General features: G+C 43.3%; 1 protein-coding gene across 1 annotated transcript in view; it reads left to right on the top strand.

The window, feature by feature from the left end:
- Ppa2 (inorganic pyrophosphatase 2) overlaps window positions 1–20,355 on the top strand; it is a 64,216-nt gene that overhangs the window by 27,002 nt on the left and 16,859 nt on the right. Inside the window, exons 6-7 of the mRNA XM_051185465.1 lie at window positions 2,981–3,067; window positions 10,811–10,937. Of these exons, the coding sequence (XP_051041422.1) occupies window positions 2,981–3,067; window positions 10,811–10,937 (214 nt within the window). The remainder of the gene's footprint in view (window positions 1–2,980; window positions 3,068–10,810; window positions 10,938–20,355) is intronic.

Below are 20,355 nucleotides of genomic sequence, written 5' to 3'. Positions count from 1 at the left end.
TATGGAAGATTGTGAAGAAACGACCCTAATATTAACAGCATTGAATGGCTTAAGAATATTTCATTATATTTTTAATTACTCAACATTAGAAACTAAGTTGATAGATAATAATGAAAGTAGTGAGGCGAGTTCAGTCAGCCAATCAACAAACAGAACAATTCACCAAGGGGCTAGAGAGATAGTCCAGTGATTAGGAACACTAGTGCTCTTGCAGGTGACCCAGGTTCCCTTCCCAGCATGCACACGATGGCCATAGTCATCTGTAACTCCAGTTCTAAGGGATTCAGTGCCCTGTTCCGGCCTCCACAGCCACCAGGCAGAAGTGTGGTGTATATGTATACGTGCATACAAGCATTCATACACATGAAACAAATAAATCTAAAAAAAGGAAAAAAAATTCTCCAAAGCCTTATTGCGTGCATGTTATGAGAAGACACCTTTGCCTCAAAATAAGAGACAAGGGCTGTAGAGATGGGCAGCTATTAGAGGCTCAGCTCACAACCAAGGTGACAACATTAGCAAAGAGTTTCTTAACTAATTATGCTTAATTAATTAATGTTGCTCTCTATAGGCTAGGTCATCCCATCAATCTGTGCGCTTCCTATTCACTGGTGGTATGCATGGAGATTATGAGTAGACACTAACGATCAGGACTCCGGATGTCAAGTATCCGAACGTTACCTTACTCGTGTCATTCTTTATATAGTTGAAGAAACTGAGGTCTGGGTGTTTAATCAGAGCTGTTGTGGTATGTAGCTGTCTTCTTTTGGCCAGCATGACTTCCTGTTCAATCCATGGAAATGGAGTTCATGCCTTAGGAAAGAGGAAACTAACTCATGGGTATTTTTGACTTTATGGTCTAGATCAGTGATTTCAGTTCGGTTCTGTGTTGGTTCCTCTGCACATGGAGACAAATGTTACACCACTTATTAACACAGCACTCTCTCGCTTACTGAGCCTTATTGGGATATTTTGTTGATGATCTAACAAATAAAGCTTGCCTGAAGATCAGAGCGCAGAGCTAGCCACACTAGTTAGCCATAGGGGCCAGGCAGTGGTGGCACCCATTTTTAATCCCAGCACCTGGGAGAAAAAGGTAGATGATCTCTGTGAGTTCAAGGCCACCCTAGGCTACATGAAATTGATCTAGTCTAAAAAAAGAAACAGAGCCAAGTGGTGGTGGCTCACACCGTTAATCTCATACTTGGGACTCACACATCTTTTATCCCAGCGCTAAGGAAGTGGAGACAGGAAGGGATATGGTTGGATGGAGAGAGGGATATAAGGCAGGGCAGGCAGTCTGAGGACAGGATTTTGTCTGAGCATTGCTAGAGGTAAGGACTCTCCAGTGGTTGGTGGCTCTGCTTCTCTGATCCTTCAGCTTTCACCCCCTGATAGCTGACTCTGAGAATTTGTGCAACAGAGAGAGCCTGCCCTATTGATGGATACTCAGTATCCAGCCTTGTGCGTGGATCCAAATGCCTGGTAAGCAGCAATAGGAAAGATGCAGAAGCGATGGGAGGACTAGGAGAGAACGGAGCTACTGCAGGAAGCACAGACATTTGTCAGAGTAAGGAAGAACATGTCAAGAAGGGAACTGGGAGGCGGAACTTGCTGTTCTTGCTGAAATGTGAGCATCGTAACTTCTGATTCACACCATGGATTCTAACCCTGACTCTGCTACTTAGAGATTCGGTGAGCTTTGACCCCTGTAAACCATTTCAGTTTATTTGTATTATGGGATGGATAATTATTCCTCACAAGGTGTGTGTGTGTGTGTGTGTGTGTGTGTGTGTGTGTGTGTGTGTGTGTTAGACAGTATCTCTCACCTATGGCCGGTACATAAGGTTATATTGATTGTTATTCTAGGTTTTTTGGTTTTAGTAGGTTTAGTAGTGGGACATACTTGCTGGGCCTGATTTTTTGTTGTTGTGTTTTGTTATTTGTTTTGTTTTTAAAAGTAAAGATGGGTCAGTAGATGTATTATAGTTAAGGTTAGAAGGAAAATACTGTTTTTTTTTTTTTTCTTTTTTTTCTGGGGTTACTTGTAAATAAGTGCAGTTTTAGTTACCTTCATAAAATAGAGAAAGTAAACTTGGATAATGTAAATGCCGGGATGTCAGTGGCTGAATCTTGAGATGGAAGTTTCTCATCCCTTCTAATGCCAATTTAAGACAATTCATTTTAGGCCATTTCTATAGTTTGATTCAGAGTCAAGCTTCTGGGAAGAGACGGTGCCTGGGAGAGATTTTAAATTGACAGCAAATGCCCATTACATTATTCATCTCCAAAACTGTGGCATATAATTTATAGCCAATAGGTTATCATCTTCCCAGTAGACCCAAGAGCTGACTTATTTGCATGATTTTTGTCAGGAGCCTGAAATTTAATGACAAAGGTTCAGACGTTTTTAAGGGAGGAAAATGGACAGAGATGGGTTGGTTTTTCCGCACTGGAGTAAACCATGCCTTGTCCTTTGCTTCTGGAGGGAAAGCTGTTTCTAGCTTAGGAGACCCTTAACCAATAGGAAGTTCATTTCAGATGTGGAAAGCGAGGCTGGGAGACTGCCACCACGTCAGGTGTAGCAGTGAGTGACAGGGCCATGGCTGAGACCGTCGTGTCGGCAAAAAGAGAGAAACAGCGAAACCCTGAGGTTTGTGAGTGTGAATTTAGCCGCTGACTAGGCTTGGAAGATGAATATTCTGAAAATGCTACCCACTTTCAGATGTGATGACACAGATTAGAGACAGAGAGTAGAAGGGCTGTAAACCTGTTGATGATTATGATGCCTGAGGGTGTATCTTGGACTGCTGTTAGCACGGAGCCTGCGTGGGTAACCTCGGCTCATTTTCCCTTTGAGTCATGGCTAGTTATAAAACGTCACGGTCATTGGAAAGGTTAGCATATATATCCCACAGTGAGTGTTACCCTACATTTCTGCCTCAGTTTTGATTGTTTTTTGTTTTGTTCTGTTTTTTAGACCTGGGAAGACCCTTATCAGAAAGATAAGACCACAAACTGCTGTGGAGACAACGATCCCATTGACGTTTGTGAAATAGGCTCAAAGGTTTGTCCTACAGACTGCCTTAGTCCTCACGTGTGCTTGCTTTATTCTCGTCATAAAACTTCCTTTTGGCCTCTAGCTCTTCTACTCGGAGTCTGAATGTGCTCGTTCCCCTGATGTTGAGACTCTTCCTTACCCTCACTGCTTTTTCCCAGGTCCCGCCTTGGTGAGCCACGCAGGGCAGGTGAAAGCCAGCCGACATCTGGTTCTGATTCCGTCTGTGACACAGCTGCCTTCCTGTGTGCCTTGTCTAGCGCTGCTCTTATGTCAGAGCAGCAGAGCTGAGGAGGTCTTGTAACAGGGACTGGAAGGCCTTCAGGGTTTGCTTCTGACATTTATTGGGAGTTTGTCAAGCTCTGACTTCAGCTTCCGTGTCATTGTCTAGTCAGAGAGTTCAGTACTGATGGGAACCAACTGCCCGAGCTGGGGAAGCGGCTCCCGGGGTAAAATGCATGACTAGAGAGTGTTCATTCAGATCCCCAGACCCCAGGGGGAAGCCAAGCACGGTGACACACCTGTAATGCCATTCCTGGACAGGAAACGACATGCAGGTGCCTGGACCTTGCTGGCCAGCTAGCTAGGTCTGTTTGGCGAAGTTCCAGGTAGCCTAAGGAATGACCCTGGAGATTATCCTCTGACCACAGGCATGTATGTCTGCACTTGCACATGTGTCTACAGATGCACACACATACACATGAAAAAAGCAAAACCCCTCCCCCGTTTTCTTTCCATATCTGCTTCCAGGCTGCCAAGTCCTGTGGTGCGAAACAAGGTCCTGTGAAATGAGTCTGTGTGCTGGTTCCTCTCAGTAGCTCTTCGGTCTGCTCGGTTCCCGTCTCTACTGCATTCACACTAGCGCACATTGCCGTCCTGCGCTGTTCCCTAGTCTGTGAGTCAAAGCGCTCGTAGACATCAGCAGGGGCGAGCTCCGTCTTCATTCCCCTCAGGACTGTGTAAGGCGGTCCGTGCCACCCCCATGGCTGCTCTAGATTTCACACTTCCCGCCTGCAGGGCATGTTTTCTTCTCCTCCCTTCTCTCCAGGGTCAACAGCCCCTCATTCATATCTGGCTTCCTATCACAGGCACCCTCTCCGACAGCCCCTTTCACAGAGCCCTGGAAGAAGAGCCTTCAGGACCCATCTCCATCTCCTTCTCTCGTAGTTGTCACTCCATTGCGAAGGTGGTTCTTCCTCCTGTCCACCATCATTTCCATCAAACTGCCATCAGTAGGGTTCCCCGGAGCTGCCGTAGAGTATGGATTTCCTGTAGCGCTCTCTAGCTGCCATGTCCTCTTCCTCCTTGAAGCAGTCAGCTGTCCCCTTGGCTTCTATTATATCACAGTACTTGGCTTTCTGTGCAAGCTTTCTGGCTTGCACATGAGTTCATTCTCAGGCACACTTCCTCCTGCCTGCCCCGTAGGGCTGGGGAGCGGGAGGAGGGGCCCCTGTTAGTTCCTGTGCTCCTGTGCTCTTCCCCTAGGTGTCCCTGGCTTTGCTCTTATAGTACACAACATCAGCTCATAGCCTTGCATTCAGCTGCGTATTAGCTGTACTCCGATGTCTCTTGGGCCTCTCGAGTTCATGGTCCAAGCTACGTTCACTTTTTCCTTTTTCTAATTTATAGCTCTCATTACTTTCCATGGGGCGTGGGGGCGAGGAGAGCGACAGAAAATACAGTAAGCAAACAGAGAATACTACTGAAGACAGCTTGGCCCCTTCCCCTCACATTTCCATACTCCTCCACTGGGAACAGCGGGATCATCTTGATGGCTTGCTTCTCTTCACCCAGCTAATGATGCAATATTGATTTTGTGTCCAAAGAGCTTTCAAAACTAATTTTTTCCTTCTTGCTGCCAGTAGTTTCGTCTAGTTCACTGTTAATGTCTCAGTTGATGTATTCCTTGTGCTAACCAGTTTCCTTGCTAAGTCACAAAATCTGCTGTCATGCTTCCTTTGGTACCTGGCTCCTACCTCCTTTCCTGGCCAAGTTATTACGTTCTTCTGACTTAGTTGGAATCAGTCGTTGGAAACTTATGTTAGCATCTTCAGGTAATAGTTATCTCTCTTTACTATTTTTTGTTGTTTCTCTCCTCTTGTTTTTAATGTTCTTCATCGTTCTGATTCCCTCTTCATCCCCTCTTAATGTTTCTGATGGGGGATGTTCTGTGTGCTGTGAATATGCTTCTCTTATTATTGGCTGATGAATGAATGTGATTGGCCAGTAGCCAGGCAGGAAGTATAGGTGGGCTACCAGACTAGGAGAATGCTGGGAAGAGGAAGGCAGAGAGGAGCTGCCAGAGAGACACCAAGTAGCTACCTGGAGTATAGGATGCCCAGCATTCTCCAGTAAGATAAGGCCATGTAGAAATACATAGATTAATAGCATTGGGTTAATAATTAAGAGAGAACTAGCCAGTAAGAAGCCTAAGCCATTGGCCAAACAGTTTATAATTAGTATAAGACCCTGTGTGTTTATTTGGGGCCAAACGGCTATGGGACCAGATGGGGCAGAAACTCCATCTGTGTATTTCCTGCCATTTGTTGCTTTTTACTTCCTGGTTTTTTTTTTTTTTTTTTTTTTTCTGTTTTTCTTTTTTCTCCCTTCAGCGTTCTCCTCACCCTCTCCCTCTCGGCTCTTCTCCCCCATTCTCTCCCTCTTGTCATTTCTCACCTTCCCCTCTTCTCATCTTCCTCCTCATTCTTCCTCCTTTTGTGAGCTGAGGGATCCTCACCCTAGTGGTAATTCTCATTGCCTGCTCAGATTTGTTAGAATTTGTGTGTATGTGACTGTTACTCTTGCCTGGCACATGTCTTCAACAGAAGTACGAACAAATTATGACTTAACTTCAAATTTAAGTTGTAGTTTTTCTGAACTTATTTTTTTTAGTATATTCTTGTAAGAGGTGTAAATGATGTTTATAAAATTAAACAGGCTACAAGAATGAAAGGAATAAAATATCCTAATGAATACCTCCTCTGCCTAGATTCCATGCTAGGCTCTTTGGTTTCCAGCCCATATCTTATTTCATAACAAGTAAAGATGGCTAAGTTAAGTGACTTTTCATTGCTGGAACAATTGTGTGCTTCTGACATGAGAAAAAATCCTCTTGTTTTTGGGGTATAACTGTTAGGGGGTAGTCCATTCATATTTAGTCAGTTTAAACCTGGTTGAATAAGAAGCTTAAACAAAGGCCCGTGTACTGTGTCACTGACCACATAATTAGTGAGTTGTGACTGGAAGAAATGTTAGCAACATTTGTAACTTATACATTGACATGACACAGTCACATTTATCTGTAAGCCAAGAATAGCTAAGAAACCTCAATAGAGGTTTCCAAGTTGTAGAATATACACCATAAAATTTAGGAATGTTAATATGTGATTTGTTAATGTATAATTACTGGAGTATGTTAACTAATTATTGTTATATTTTGCTAGTCTATTCTAGAACTTGCAATGTTATAGGCCCAACTACTGTTTAAACCCTAGGCAGAAAATCCGCCCATCCCTGGCATGGGTTCTTCTTGGTCCATGAAAACTTACATTGTTTAAGCCATTAAGTTGCAATAACTTACTACACAACAGTAGAAAACCGAGTTCACAAGTTAATATGCTTTAAACACTGCTTCCCGTTATTTTCTGTGTTAACTGTCCATGGTTGAAGTTTGCCTCCCTCAGACCTGAGTCAGCATGGAGCCTGTGTTTATAGGCCCCTCTTACATCCCCTTATTCCAGGTCCCTGACCATTGTCACTGGGAAGGTGTATTTTAATAATAAATAGGTCCCAGAGGGGGAACAATGCTCTCTGTAGAAGATCTCTTGGCTTTGAGTTTATACATCTATTTTCCCTTGTCTCTTCAACAGTATAGGGAACTGAGACACCATCTTCACTTTACTGAGACACTAAGCCCTAAAACACTATAAGAAGTAACTTGCCTAATGTCATCTCTCGGGGTTGTGGAGGACAAATTCAACCCAGCATTTACGACTGACATTCCTGCCTTTGGAAATGTCCCCACAGCAGCTAGAAAAGCCTCTGTCTGGATTTCCCTGAAACCTAGGCACAAACACCCTAGCTTCAGCATCTCAACCTAGTTTACAAACTGGATTGAGTTGCTCCCATGGAAGTGGTAACGTAGGTTGCATTCGGTCAATTCCTCGGAAGAGCAGTCCAGTTTGTTTGAAGCAAGGCTCCCTCTCTGTGTTCTTCTGAGATCAAAAGCTGGTTCATCTGATGAAACTTGACAGTCACCTGAAACTTGCTTCCTGCTAGCCTCAAAGTCTACAAAATAAACTCACTGGTTGCTATATTGCTGGGAAATCAGTTTTATGAGTAAGAAAACAAAATAATTGAGAGTGGAAGTTCTCAAGAACTTGTGTGCTGTCCTCTTCTGTAGCGCAGCTGACGTTTGAGATGGCTCAAGCTTTGTCAGGGCAGTGTGTCTCTCAGACATCCCCGTCCTCTTCCATGAGGTACTATTAAACCAAAAGGTGTCTCCGGCAGCCAGGGTCTCCTAGAGGTTAAAACTGCCTTGGTTGAGAGTTACCCAACATGACCAGCTTTTAATTGGTACGTGTACATAGCTTCAAACTCAGGATGTTTTATGAAGACCTTACAGTTCCTTTGGTCTTGTGTACCATGCCGTCCTGAAGCCTTGTCCTCAAGGGTTAATACTCTAATTACTTCTCCTGACAGTGTCCTGGGCCCTTGTCTGTGTGTCTGTCCCCCAGGTTTCCTCTGTCCTCATCCTCTTTCGAAGTGAACACCATGACTCCAGCCTGTATTAGCTTTAGCTGCCAGCTGCTGTGTCTATGAAGTGCTTCAGGGCTGAGAGCAGGCACACCCAAAGCTGTGAATAGCACCGCCTTCTTTCACAAGTATCAGCCTCTACATCTTCCTTTTGGACTTAGGGACTGGGAAACAACAATATAGACCTGAGGATAGGTACCCGAGATACTTGGTGATTTATAGCTAAGGAAAAGGGCTTGGTGGGATGGGGCAGGAAGGAGCAACATTTGATTGACACCTGAACTCTTATAGGGTAAGGTTGCTGTTTTATTTCCTTCACAGGCTGGGGTTCTCTTAGCCCTGCATTCTTCCAAAAAGAACAGCAGTGCCAATCAAACAGGGCAAAGTCATATCATTAAGATCTGCAGTTACCCATCCCTAGAGCCAAGAGTCTCCTGGGCATCCCAAAGCTTTCCCTGGGCTTAGAGTGGAAGAAACTCCTCTTTTGTGACTGAAGATGGGTTTCTTCTTCTGAAAAAAAGAAATTTTGGTATTTCCTTAATGATAGCAAGAATGGCAGAAACATACTTCTTGTAGAATTGTAGGAACTAACATCAAACATCACTTAGATCCTTGTCTTTTGGATATGCTTAAAGGTGAGCTGCTTATTTGTTTTCTTACCAGTTTTTTTTTTGTTTTGTTTTGTTTTGTTTTTGTGTTTTTTTTTTTTTTTTTAAATCCTCCCTCACATTTTTATTTACTGTGAGTGGGAAGGGGGATCTAAATCATGATTCCCTATATGAGCCCAAACTTTCCGAAGCTACCCATGCATCTCACATTGTCTCACTTTCACCTCACATGGCTGGAAAGCGCCAGAGTGGGATCCAGTCCCAGAGGTGTGATTCTGGAGGCTGTCTCTGGCTTTGATGGGGCCCCGCCTCCAGGGCTAATGCTTGTGAAGACTGATGCCCGCCTGTATCCCTTCCATCTCTGTCCTGTAAAATTGCAGGTTGGGCCCTGCAACCCAGCGGTTGAGATGTGCGATGGTAGAGCCTTTGTATTTGAGGTCGCTGTTGTGTCTTGTTTTTTTTTTTTTTTTTTTTTTTTATTTTTTATTTATTTATTTATTTATTTATTTATTTATTTATTTATTCTTTTGTCCACACCTGCAACATCTAAGTATCCCAGACAAGGTAGTAAATGCAAACAGGGATTTGTAACACGAGTAATATACACCCATGATTGATACTGGGTTCAAACTTCAAGCTGAAGATGAGAAAAGAAACCGGCCACTAGCTCTTACCTCTACCTCAGACCAAAAAGTCTGTCCTGGCCTCCGTGTGGCTGGAGTCTAATTCTCTCTCTGTCTCTCCCTCCCCTCTCCCTCTTTCCCTTTCTCTCCCTGTCTCCCTCCCTCCTTCTCTCCCTCCCTTCCTCTCTCTCTGTCTCTCCCCCACTCCACCCTTTTTTTTTTTTTTCTTTTTCGCTCTTTTCCTAACGCAGTACCAGGTGTTTCATAGATAATAGACTAGCCACGGGAGACCCTTATGTGATTGTCTGTGTGCCCTCTCTAAAGAAGGAGCCTTCAGTGTCATTCCTACAGTCACACTAATCGACTGTGTGACAGTCAGTTCGTGGACAATTCGATTAAGACTTGTCATTTTGCAAATATTTTGAATGGATTTACTTGATTTTCTGGTTTAACATCATTTTGTCTAAACACTTTTGGGGTACATAAATGACTCTGTTTTGCATACCTTATTTTGTAAAATGTAAAGCTGCATTTTGGGACCACGAGGGAATTTGTCTTCTGAAACACATTTAGAGTCTAAGCTTACAAGGCAGTTTGATAGCCGACTAACCCTTTGAAAATAAAAGAATGTAGAAAGATTTGAGGTGTTGGCAGCCCAAGAGCGCTGAAATCACTTTCTCAAGCAGTGTAGTATCAGAGGAAACTTCTGATACAGTCTGTGTCTGTGTATAGATGTATGTATGTGGGAGAGTGTGTTACTTGATGTGGCTGCCAGATGTCAGCCTCTGGTGTCATTCCTCCGCAGGTGCCATCTACTTTTGAGACAGAGTTTCTCACCAACCTCAGGCTCTTGCTTATTTAGCCACTGGGGTTACAAGCCCTACACCCAGCTTTTGATAAGAGTCCTGGGACTCGAACTCAGGTCCTCATGCTTACATAGCAAGTGCTGTGGGACTGAACTGTTTCCCTAAGCCCAGCTTCTTCTCATTTTTAATTACCCTGCACTCACTTTTAAGCATCTCGAGGAACCTGTTTTGTTTCTTTCTAGCTTTAACAATTGTTTCATTGTCATTCCTTGTCTTAAGACAATCTGTTTGATAGTTTTTAGGCATAAAAATGTAACACTTGCTGGGTCTTAAGTAACCTTTTCTTGAGGACACTTTCAGCCTCCTCTGCACTGTGTTTCCAGAGTAAAATCTTGACTCCAGTCTATGAAGCAGGGATTGTAGCCACCTCGTCCTCCTTGGTGATAGTGGTTGTTCCTTTTAAACTGTACTTTGTTTGTTTGTTTGGTGTGTGTGTGTGTGTGTGTGTGTGTGTGTGTGTGTGTGTGTGTGTGTGTGTTCGTGCACATGCGCTCGTACCGTGGAACAGATGTGGCGGTCCGGGGACGGGGACACCTTCTGGCTCCCCCTTCTGTACCCTGCAGTTGCCCTGGGCACAAAGCCCAGGCAGTTTCCATGACCCTCCTCTTCCAGTCACTTCCCTCAGAGTCTTGGTCCTACACTGCCTGTTTAATGTCTGCTTTTCTCGAAGTACACAAGGCTTTGATTGATTGTTTTGGTTATTTAGCCAGCAGCCCTTTCATGGGTGGAAGAGGAAGTTTTGAGATACTTGTTCCTAGGAAAGAGACTGCAAGACAGACTTTCTGATCATTTTCACATGGTTTATAGTTCCCAGAACTGTTACGTTTCCATTGTGTGAGTAGGGTTTTATAGTTAAACCCTCCCAAGCCTTGCAAATGACGGCATCTTTTCTCTGTAAAGGTTCTTCCTCGTGGAGATGTGGTCCATGTGAAGATCCTTGGGATATTGGCACTTATCGATCAGGATGCCACAGATTGGAAAATAATTGCTATTAATGTGAATGATCCTGAGGCTGATAAATTTCATGGTAAGTCTGAATCTTTCCAGAAAACAGAAGTAAATCAGCAAGTCATTGGAATTCTTAGAAATGAAAAGGGAAACGAAACACACTTTATATATGTAGGTATTGAACAGCATTTTTAAAACTCTTTTTACTGTAGACCACAGAGGTTAGTCTAAAATATTTTTGTATGAGTTGTGTCATATTGCTAGGAGGAGGAAGAAAAAAAAAAAAAAAAAGAAAGAAAAAGAATGAGACAGACAAATGATACTTTGCATGGGATATGAGGAAATTTCTTGTGTCCATTCCTGCTTACTGCTTTTCCTTTCCGCTTCCCTGCCTTCCCTCCCATCTTGCCTCCCCATTTCCTCCTCCTTGGTGCTTTTTACCCATGTGTTCTTAGCTTTGAGTAGCTGCTTTTGTTCCATAAGCGATGTGTTTTTACGGATAGTTCTTAATTTGTGTACTCTCTTTATTGACTTGACTTGCCATTTAAAAAGACAGGGACTTAAAACTTTCCTCATTCTTCTCTATTTTTTTTTAATATTTTATGTTTCCCCCCTCAATTATCTTACCACGTCTCAAGCTGTCTTTATGTTGGAGGAACTTTTTCCCTGGAGAGATGTGAACAGGCATCTATATCTATTCCAGGGCAACAAACCCAGGTCCATTCCACCAAAGTCCACCTGGGGGAGCCAGTGAGTTTATCAGGCATCTTCTCCCTTCTCCCAGGGCAACAGCAAACCTGAGTACCTTCCACCAAAGTCCACTGGAGAGCCATTCAGAGCATGGATGAGGGTTGTTTGCAGGCTCATAGGTGACATCAGAGCAGCAGGAAGCCATCCCTGCATGGGTGGTGACTTCCATATAGACGGATGTCCTTCAGGTAACCTTCCACATTCTGTGTGCTCTAGCCCCTCCTGAGATCACAAGGGCAACAAGGCAGAATTACACACAGTGGCTGGGAGAGGCAGGGGAGGGTGACAGATCTGTTAATGGTCCGTTTAAGATCTCTGCTGTCTTCCTTCAATGAGAGGACATCACTGGGTCCTGGTCCTGAGGACCCCTCACAAGTACTCACAACTGCTCTCCGATGGTGGGTGGCCACTCTTATGCTTGGATGCCAGCGCTATGTAAGATTTGTCACTTCGCCGACTTGAAGCAATGACTTCACACTACCCAGTGTAGAACTTAGGGTTTTTAAATTTTCTTTATCTTTCTCATCCATCACAGCCTTACTATTTGTCTGTACATGCTTAGCATGTTTCTGGAAGCTTTGTGATAACAGAAAAAAAAATGCAGTCGTTATAGCCTTTAAATATTATTTATCCATATCTGTCTCTTGGATAAATCTTAAAAGTTAAAGCTAAGTGGAACGTAAAATGCCCTTGTGTAATAGTAAGTGATCAGCTAATTGATTATATCTATTAAGTGATCAGTTCTGCTTGGGTTCTGCTCTGAACCTGCTGCACGGCCACCATAGGCCTCTCTCTAGTGTCCTCCTAGACTGTAATCTTCACGTTTGTTTTTTATCATTAATTTTTTTTATCTTCATTGTTACTACCACGTATTTTCCAATTTATTCTATAAGAACTTGTGTTTGCCATCGATTCTCAGAGTCTCACCCATGTCTGAAATGCTTTTCTTCATAACGTCTTTAAAGGATGTAGAACAGTGACCTGAAATATAAATTACCACATAGAGTTGGAATTTCTAACACAAAGAAGGAAGTGGTTTTGTGGTGATTTAAATATTGCCATCGGTATTTTTGGCATTTTGTTTTTCTTTTCTTTTTTGTTCTTAGAGAATGTCTTTTATGTATAGATGATCAGGCCCCCTCTCTACCTCTTATTCCCACTCCAGCTCTCACTAGATTTCCTTTAACATTTCCCCCTCCCAAATTCATATCCTCTTACTGTATTTTTTTTTAAACCATGCCCCTCCGGAGTCTAATTAGCACCTCTCATATGTGGGCAGTTATGGGGCTGTCAACTAGAGCATGGGTAATGGCTCCCTCAAGGAAGAGGGAACAATTCCCTCCCCCCCCCAGCAGCCATCACTGCCAGGAGCTCCTCAGGGGCAGGTGGGTCCTCAGGTACTCCTTGCCATGACTGGCTGGCTTAACCTGGCAAGTCTTATGAAGGTAAGCACAGCTGTGTAAGTGCATGTGTGTCGTGTTCAGAAGACTACATCACTATGCTCCTCCCCACAGCTTTCCTGTCCTTTCTGCTTCCACCTCCTGGATGTTTCCTGAGACTTGATGGAGGGTGGAGGAAGGTAATCATTGACAAAGATGTTCTGTCTAGGGCTGGGCACACACAGTCTCTGACCAATTAGGAGCCTCTGAGTTGATTGCTGTCTAATGCAGAAAGATGCTTTTTTGACCAAGGTTGAGAGTAGCCCATGTCTTTGTGTATCGATGCACATATTTAGAAGGTTGTCTGACGGCTTGACCATTTACCAAAAGAACAATAGCAAGTTCCTCAGAGCCTATAACCTTTCAAGTCGCAGGCTCCTGACCCGGCTTACAAATGTATGAGGTATGACATTCCCTCCTGTGGAACAGGTTTCACATCTAATCAGAAAGCGGCTGGTACCCACTGTTGCAGCGTTGGTCACATTTTGCCTATCATGTCAGGATTGAGCATGTACACGTAAGATCGTTGACCCTTTTTCTCCCCCAGCAGCCTGCACAGCACATTCCGGCACCGTGAAAGCCAGCCAGCAGGGAGGGAGCTTCCCTGTTGCTTTGATAGTCATTGTTGTCCTTTAGCTAAAGTCTGTGGTATCTTCAGCCTTACTGTACAGTTATGGGGGGAAACCAAGGACCCTGGCAGTAACCTGCATTGTTTTGAAGACCCCTGGGGCCACCCTGGCCCCGTAACTCATGGGGGAGAGGGGTAGTGACTTGCACTGAGATTTTCATTTAATAACCCATGTCTTCTGGAACGACATTGTTCACTCACTCATTGGGCACCTCATTCAAACTTTTTTTTTTTTTTAATTAGATTTTAAAATTAGCTTACTAACTAGTGGGTTTCCCTAAAGCTTTTTCGTAGACCCTTAGTTTTAGTTACTGCACTTATTACCCCCTTCCTCCCTATCCCTCTACCTCCGTCCCCACTTAATCCCTTAACTCCTACTATGCCCCCTTCTTTCGTACCCCATGTGTTCGACCCCCCCTCCTGTTACAGTTTTTGGGTGAGAGATAGTGGGTTTCCACACTCTTCTTTAAGTTAATCCTCCCCCATGTTCTCTATCCTATCCTCTCTGCCCTCAGTATTCTACATCACTAACTAACATTACTATCTATCAAGTTTCATATTCTGTAGATGTATTGGACATTGTGGAATTTTTCAAAGACTACATAAACCTGGTACTCCCTAAGGAAAAAATTGGTCTTTTTTTTTGGGGGGGGGGGGTGAGGCTCATTAACACTTGGGAAGTCCCAGACTATTTAATCAACTGTAATTAGTTTCCAGTCCTTAATGCTTCATTATGGTATCCGAATGGCTTGAAAGAGTTAATAAGACTCCCTGGGCATCTAATTGTACTGGAGATGACTGGGCCATTAGAGATAATAGTGCTGGGTTAAGAAATAATCCAGCTCAGGGCTTTCTAAGAAGACTGGAGTGTGCGTGTTAGTCTTCTCTTGGTTTGACTAACCGCCTGAGGACCTTAGTAGGGTTGGTAATGGAGGTCTCCATGCTTGGCAGCCTGCACATTTCTTCTTGTTTTGTCTTTAACTAAATGAAAACTGTTGTCTTTTGTCCTGTAAGAGCTTTTGCCTGTGAGGTGATGTTATACTTTTGAAAAATGAAAGCTTAAAAACCAAAACTTAAAATCATCGCAATTATCTTGATTTTTGTACAATCTGAATGAGTAATTTACGCAAGCTGAGCAATGCAGAACTTATTTTACAGGAGGAAGTTGGAATGCTTTCAAAGGCCAGCATCCAAATTGTCCTGAAGTTAGCTGAGGTTTTAAGTGTTTCAAGTGGGTAGAATTTTAACATACGTTTAGGAAATTTAAACATCAAATAAACTTCATAGGTCCTTTTATTGTCTTTCAGGACAGGAATGAACATATGCAAAGTGTATCCATTTGGCTATAATTTCACTTTCTATGTAAACATGTCTAGTGCTCTTTTAAAAAAATCCAGTTAGTACGTGTTTGGTTTTCTTTTTCCTAGAGCATAATTTAATATTGTCACTGGAAAACAAACTGGGCGGGGGTGGGGGGTGGGAGTAGGGGGGGTGGGCAGCATTGAAGCCCCGGGGCAGAGTGTCTCTGCTAACTGTTGTAACCAGAGGCAGAGTGTTCTGTCTCCCTCCCTGCCCTGTTGGAAGACAGTGGGGACTCCAGAAGGGACATCTGACTATCTGTCACTACTGTATTCCTGGAGCCCCAGTGTGTGCCAGGCTGAGTGACCATGTGTCTGGGAACGATGCCACAGGCTTCTCTTGGAGTTGTCAGTCAAGGTGTGCCCCCGCCCTTTTCCTTTAAATGAGGGAACTGAGCCCTAGGAGAGGGGAGAATCAGTGACTTAAACAAAGTCACACTTCAGCCATTCAAATCCTGCCTCCTTCCAGACCCCGGGAACTTCCCTGCTGTGTGTGTCTCCTTGCCTTTGTAGAGTTAGTCAAGACTATTAGGAACCTCTGGGGGAGTGACCATTCTCCCCGAGGCAGTAATGAACTGGTGATCATGAGAAGTCTACTAGAGAGGTAGTTCTTTCGATGGCTGTCCTTTTGATTTTATTAATGGTGTAAAGGTTTGGGTGTGGTGCACATCATTAGGGATTAACTACTGGGAATCTGTTGCTTCTTTTTTGAACTTTGACCCCTGTAGCTTTTAGGACTTTAGTCATACTTCTATGCTGCATTAATTAACGTGGGGGAGGTCTAAGATCTAAAATTGGAAAAATCATGTGTCTCTCATCATGTCACTCTCCCCCCCCACCCCCCGCCCCAAAGCCCTAGCGACTCCATTCTGCAGTTGTGGGTTGGTGGGTTGTCCTCTTACCCATTTCCTATTACTAAGCTCCTTTCCATGCATGCATGTGTGGTGTTTGCCTTGGGTTTTTCATATCTGTATACATTGCAGAACCTCACCCATGGGGTCATGAGAGAGTTCTTGGGAACACAGCTCACCTCCTAATCTGTTGTAGGGAGACTCTTATGTGTTAGGACTGGAGGTTTGGGGGCAGTCTCTGCTTGCCTGCCCTTGTAGCCACTTCCTCAATATGCTTCAAGTAACATTACATTAGAAAAACATCTACATTTCTCTGCACGAGGTCCAGATATGGTGTTCATTTCGGGGGATCATGCAAAGTTTCTTATTAACTAGTAATGGATACTTATATTTTGGCATAAAACGTCTATTAACTCTTCGAGACTGCTTTCTGATGTATTTAGATTTCCACAGAGACTTAGAATACTATTCATTTCCATTTCTGTGTGGCAAGTGTATTTTTTTAGTGTCGGTTTTGAGTTGGTAAGAGCAGGGGCAGGGAGGAGAATGGAGAGTGAGAGGTCAGCTCAGGGCTGGTATTGCGCCTTAGCCCACAAGCACTAGACGTCAGTGTGTGGAAAGGCCTGTCAACAGGAAAGTCTGTGGAGGCCCCGAGTAAGCAGAACAGCTAAGGAAGCATTCGCTGCATAGGAGCAGAGACTTGTGGTACAGATGTACAGATGTGGTGAGTGTTAGGGATTGACCGGTGTTCCTTTCCAATATTTCTGAGCAGCATTTAAAGCACACGTTCTTGCCTCCCGTGGATTTTGTTTAGAGGGGCTGATTGTATACAAGTCTAGCTCAATTTCTTGGTGTCTTTTTTTTTTTTTTTTTTTTTTTTTTAATGTAACAGAACCAAAGAGGTGGCATTATACATATATTACTGGGTTTTGCTAAAATATGAAAATTCCTCAGTGGGGGATATAGGCCCTCGTCTCTTGTGTTAAAGTTTGGTGTGAGTAATTTACATAAGAGCAGTATGGTTTTCCCTTCTTCTAATCTCTATCCATACAGGTGGTTCTTGGTTGGCAAGGATGGGCAGTAAGATTAAGCATAACACTCTGTGGCCACCTCTGTGTACTATCTGGTATAGGATAAGTACTAAATTTCTTAATTTTTGAATTGATACATGAGGGGATATATATGTGTTAAGAAGCAAAAATGGACATTTTGAGTAAAATATGTAAATATCTTCAAAATAGGTTTATTTTCATTGACTTCAGCAAGAGGGAAAAAAGGAAAACATTCATTTTATGCTTGGATTGTTGACATTATAAATGATCATAGTTCTTTCTTTAGTGCCATGAATGTGTACTTTACTTTTATATCTGTGACATTTGTAAACTTTGTCATCTACATGTGGTTGCTAAGTCACCAACACACAAACTATTACTGATTTTCTCATTTTGACCTCAGAAGTATCTGGAATCGATTCTTGCCTTTGCATTTCCTTAAATGGCCCTGTCTTGCTTTTCCGTCAAAGCACTGTTAACATTTCTCTTGTCCAAGCATCCTGAAACTAAAATTTATCATCTGCATTGTTTATCAAACTGATTTTAGAGAAATCTTACTTTGAAGGCAGGTAGAAAAAAGCCTTGTCACGCTCTCTTTGCAGAGAGGTCCAGATTCTCTACTTTTGAAGTCATTTGATACTTCGCCCTGTTGCCCTGCATTTACCCTGTAAACCCTCCAGCACCCGCTGTGTCCCGTCCCGTCCCGTGACACCCCCCCCCCACGTGTATGCCAGGCTCTTCTCTAGTCGGTGACATTACAGCTGCATCCCCATCACTCAAATGCTCTTTGTCTTCCTGGAAACACCTTATCTTTCAACAGCCAGGCTAAAGGTCACCGCCCCTCCATGGGACTTTGATTCTGTAAGGCAAACATAATCTTTCCCCCCACAAACACCATTGTGTTCAGTTCAGTTAAGCGTGTCTGCATCTTCCAACGCATCTAAATTGTGAACTCCTTGGAGGAGCAGGCCTGTCACTTGCTTTGTTTGATTGTTTGAGATAGGCTCTCATGTATCCCGAGCCGGCCTCAAACTTGCTGTGTAGCTGAGGATGACCTTGAACTTCTGATCCTCTCTCTAGCTCCTGCCTCCCAGATGTTGGATTTATGGGTGTGTACTACTACACGGAGTTTCTGAAACTCAAACTGGCTGCGAATAGGTGAATGCTGCTAATTGAGCTATAGCCCCAACACTACATATATTTACATGTAGTCACAGCACTTTAAATAGAGAGTTTAAGGGGTTCGCACAACTATATATGTTTGTCCCAATACCAAGTGTTTCTGTTACCCACAAATTCCCCCTTGCCTGTGGATGGATAGCCAGTGAGTCCTGCCTTCCTATCATTAGCAAACATCACTCTTCCTTCTGTCTCCGTAGTCTTCTCTGGAACTTGCATAGGTGTAGTCCTGTGTCAGTGACCCACTGGGTGTCCTGTGCTGTGAAGCCTGGCCTTTAGAATAGGACTTCTTGCTCTCGTACGTGTACTGGAGAATCATACACTGGCAGACTAGTGTGTTCCCTTTTTATCACTGGATGGAACTCTGTGGTGTCCATACACAGTGGTGTCACTGGTGAGTGGACATTTGGATTTCCAATTTGGGACTGATACAGACATTGAAGTCTTGATGGGAAATAATGTTTTCATTTCCTATGAGAGAATACATGGGTAAATAGGATAGTTGGGTCAGATGTAATCATAAGACAAGTATTGTAAGCCACTGTTGGGCTGTCCAGCTGTCTGTTCAGCTGTACTGATGCCATTTCACCAGTGTATGAAAGAGCAAGTGTACTTTTGTTACACAGTTTTTAATCCCAGCACTTGGGAAGCAGAGTCAGGCAGATCTGTGAGTTTGAGGCCAGCCTGATCTACAGAAAGAATTCCAGGACAGCCAGAGTTACACAGAGAAACACTGTCTCAAAAATAAAAAATAGAGAAACACGCACACATGTAAGGATTATTTTGTGTTCACATACTTTCCTTTGCGATACCTGCTCACTCCCTTCTGGAAGGTTCCCCCAAGTTCATGTCCCCTTCTGATCTCATCACCCTTCAGTTTCTCGTAGCCCATTGCTGCTGGTGGTAAACTTTGTCATCTCAATTTGTCTAGGTTTGCATTTTTGTTTTGTTTTGTAAATATATTTTCACTGGATATAGATAGTATTTTCAGTTACACATTTTCATTTTTTTAAGTTCCAAAACCATGTGCCTTCCCTCCCCCCTGGGCCGTCTTTCTGTCTCTCCTCTCTATTCTTTCTAACACGTTCAATAGCATTTGTGTTATAAAAGTATTGTTTTTCTCAGACCAGTTAAAAGTCTTCCTTCTTGCTTTTGGAGTGCAGCAAGGTTTTTCTGTCCTTTGCTGCAGTGCCCTTTTGTCCATGCTTTGCTTGGACTGCACTGAGCTTGCTGGGTCCTGTTGGATTTGAGAAATGTATACTGCTGGGTTTTACACATTTTTCCCCCACTCAGTTCTCTTACCTTCTGGGACGCGGGCACTTTATATCTCAGTTTACTATTTCCCAGATGACTAAAGCCATTTACATCTCATAAACTTCTGTCTCTGCTGTTTCCAAGACCAGGTCATTGGTACTGCTGTTTCCTGCGGGCCCCTGACATTTTTTATTTCACCATATCTAAGTTTGTCTGTTAAGAGCTGAGTTTCCATTTCAGATACTCTCTCACCTGGTTCTTCTTTATTTTTATTGTCTCATAGTTTCTTTTCCTCAGCTAAGATTTCATAGCATTCATAAAGTATGGTCATATTTCCAGACGGTCCTTGGACATATCCATAGTAACTACCTCATTTTTAATGACAGTATGTAACTAAAGCATATGGGATGGGTGGGGGTCCTTGGGACCAAAGGTTCCACTGTGCGTGGATTTACTATGGTGACTGGCTATGTGGGTCATTTTAGGATTAATTTCTGTCAGCTGTTCTTTACTTGATGCAGACTTCAGAAATATTCCAGTGTGTTCAGTAGAGCCCCAGGTCTGTGTGTGGCTATAGAGTCAGACCCCCACACCCATTGTTTTGTCTCTGTTAGACTGAGTTTTGGAGGGCCCTGTATCTTTCTTACTGTTTGCTGGTTGGTTTGGTTTTGTCATTTTGCTTTCTCTTCACACTATTTGTTTTACTATGAGTTAGTTCACTGCGTTGGTGTGCTAAGTGTTGTAGAATATTATTTTAAGATGCCTTACATTTGTTTATGTTGTGGAATAGTTGTTTAATGATGCAAAGATGTGTTGCATTCTTTTATGTTGCATTTGTTTAACTCTGTGAAGCTGTATTACTTTTCTTGTCTAAAATACCTGACTGGTCTAATAAAGAACTGGACAGCCAATAGCAAGGCAGGAGGAAGGCTAGGCGGGGCTGCCAGGCAAAGAGAATAAATAGATAAATAGAAGGAGAAAAGAGG

The sequence above is a fragment of the Phodopus roborovskii genome, unplaced genomic scaffold, assembly GCF_943737965.1.
Source record: "Phodopus roborovskii unplaced genomic scaffold, PHOROB, whole genome shotgun sequence".
In the NCBI taxonomy this organism is placed as follows: Eukaryota; Metazoa; Chordata; class Mammalia; order Rodentia; family Cricetidae; genus Phodopus; species Phodopus roborovskii.
Note: the sequence above shows the minus strand (reverse complement) of the source record. Positions and strands in the feature narration are given on the sequence as shown.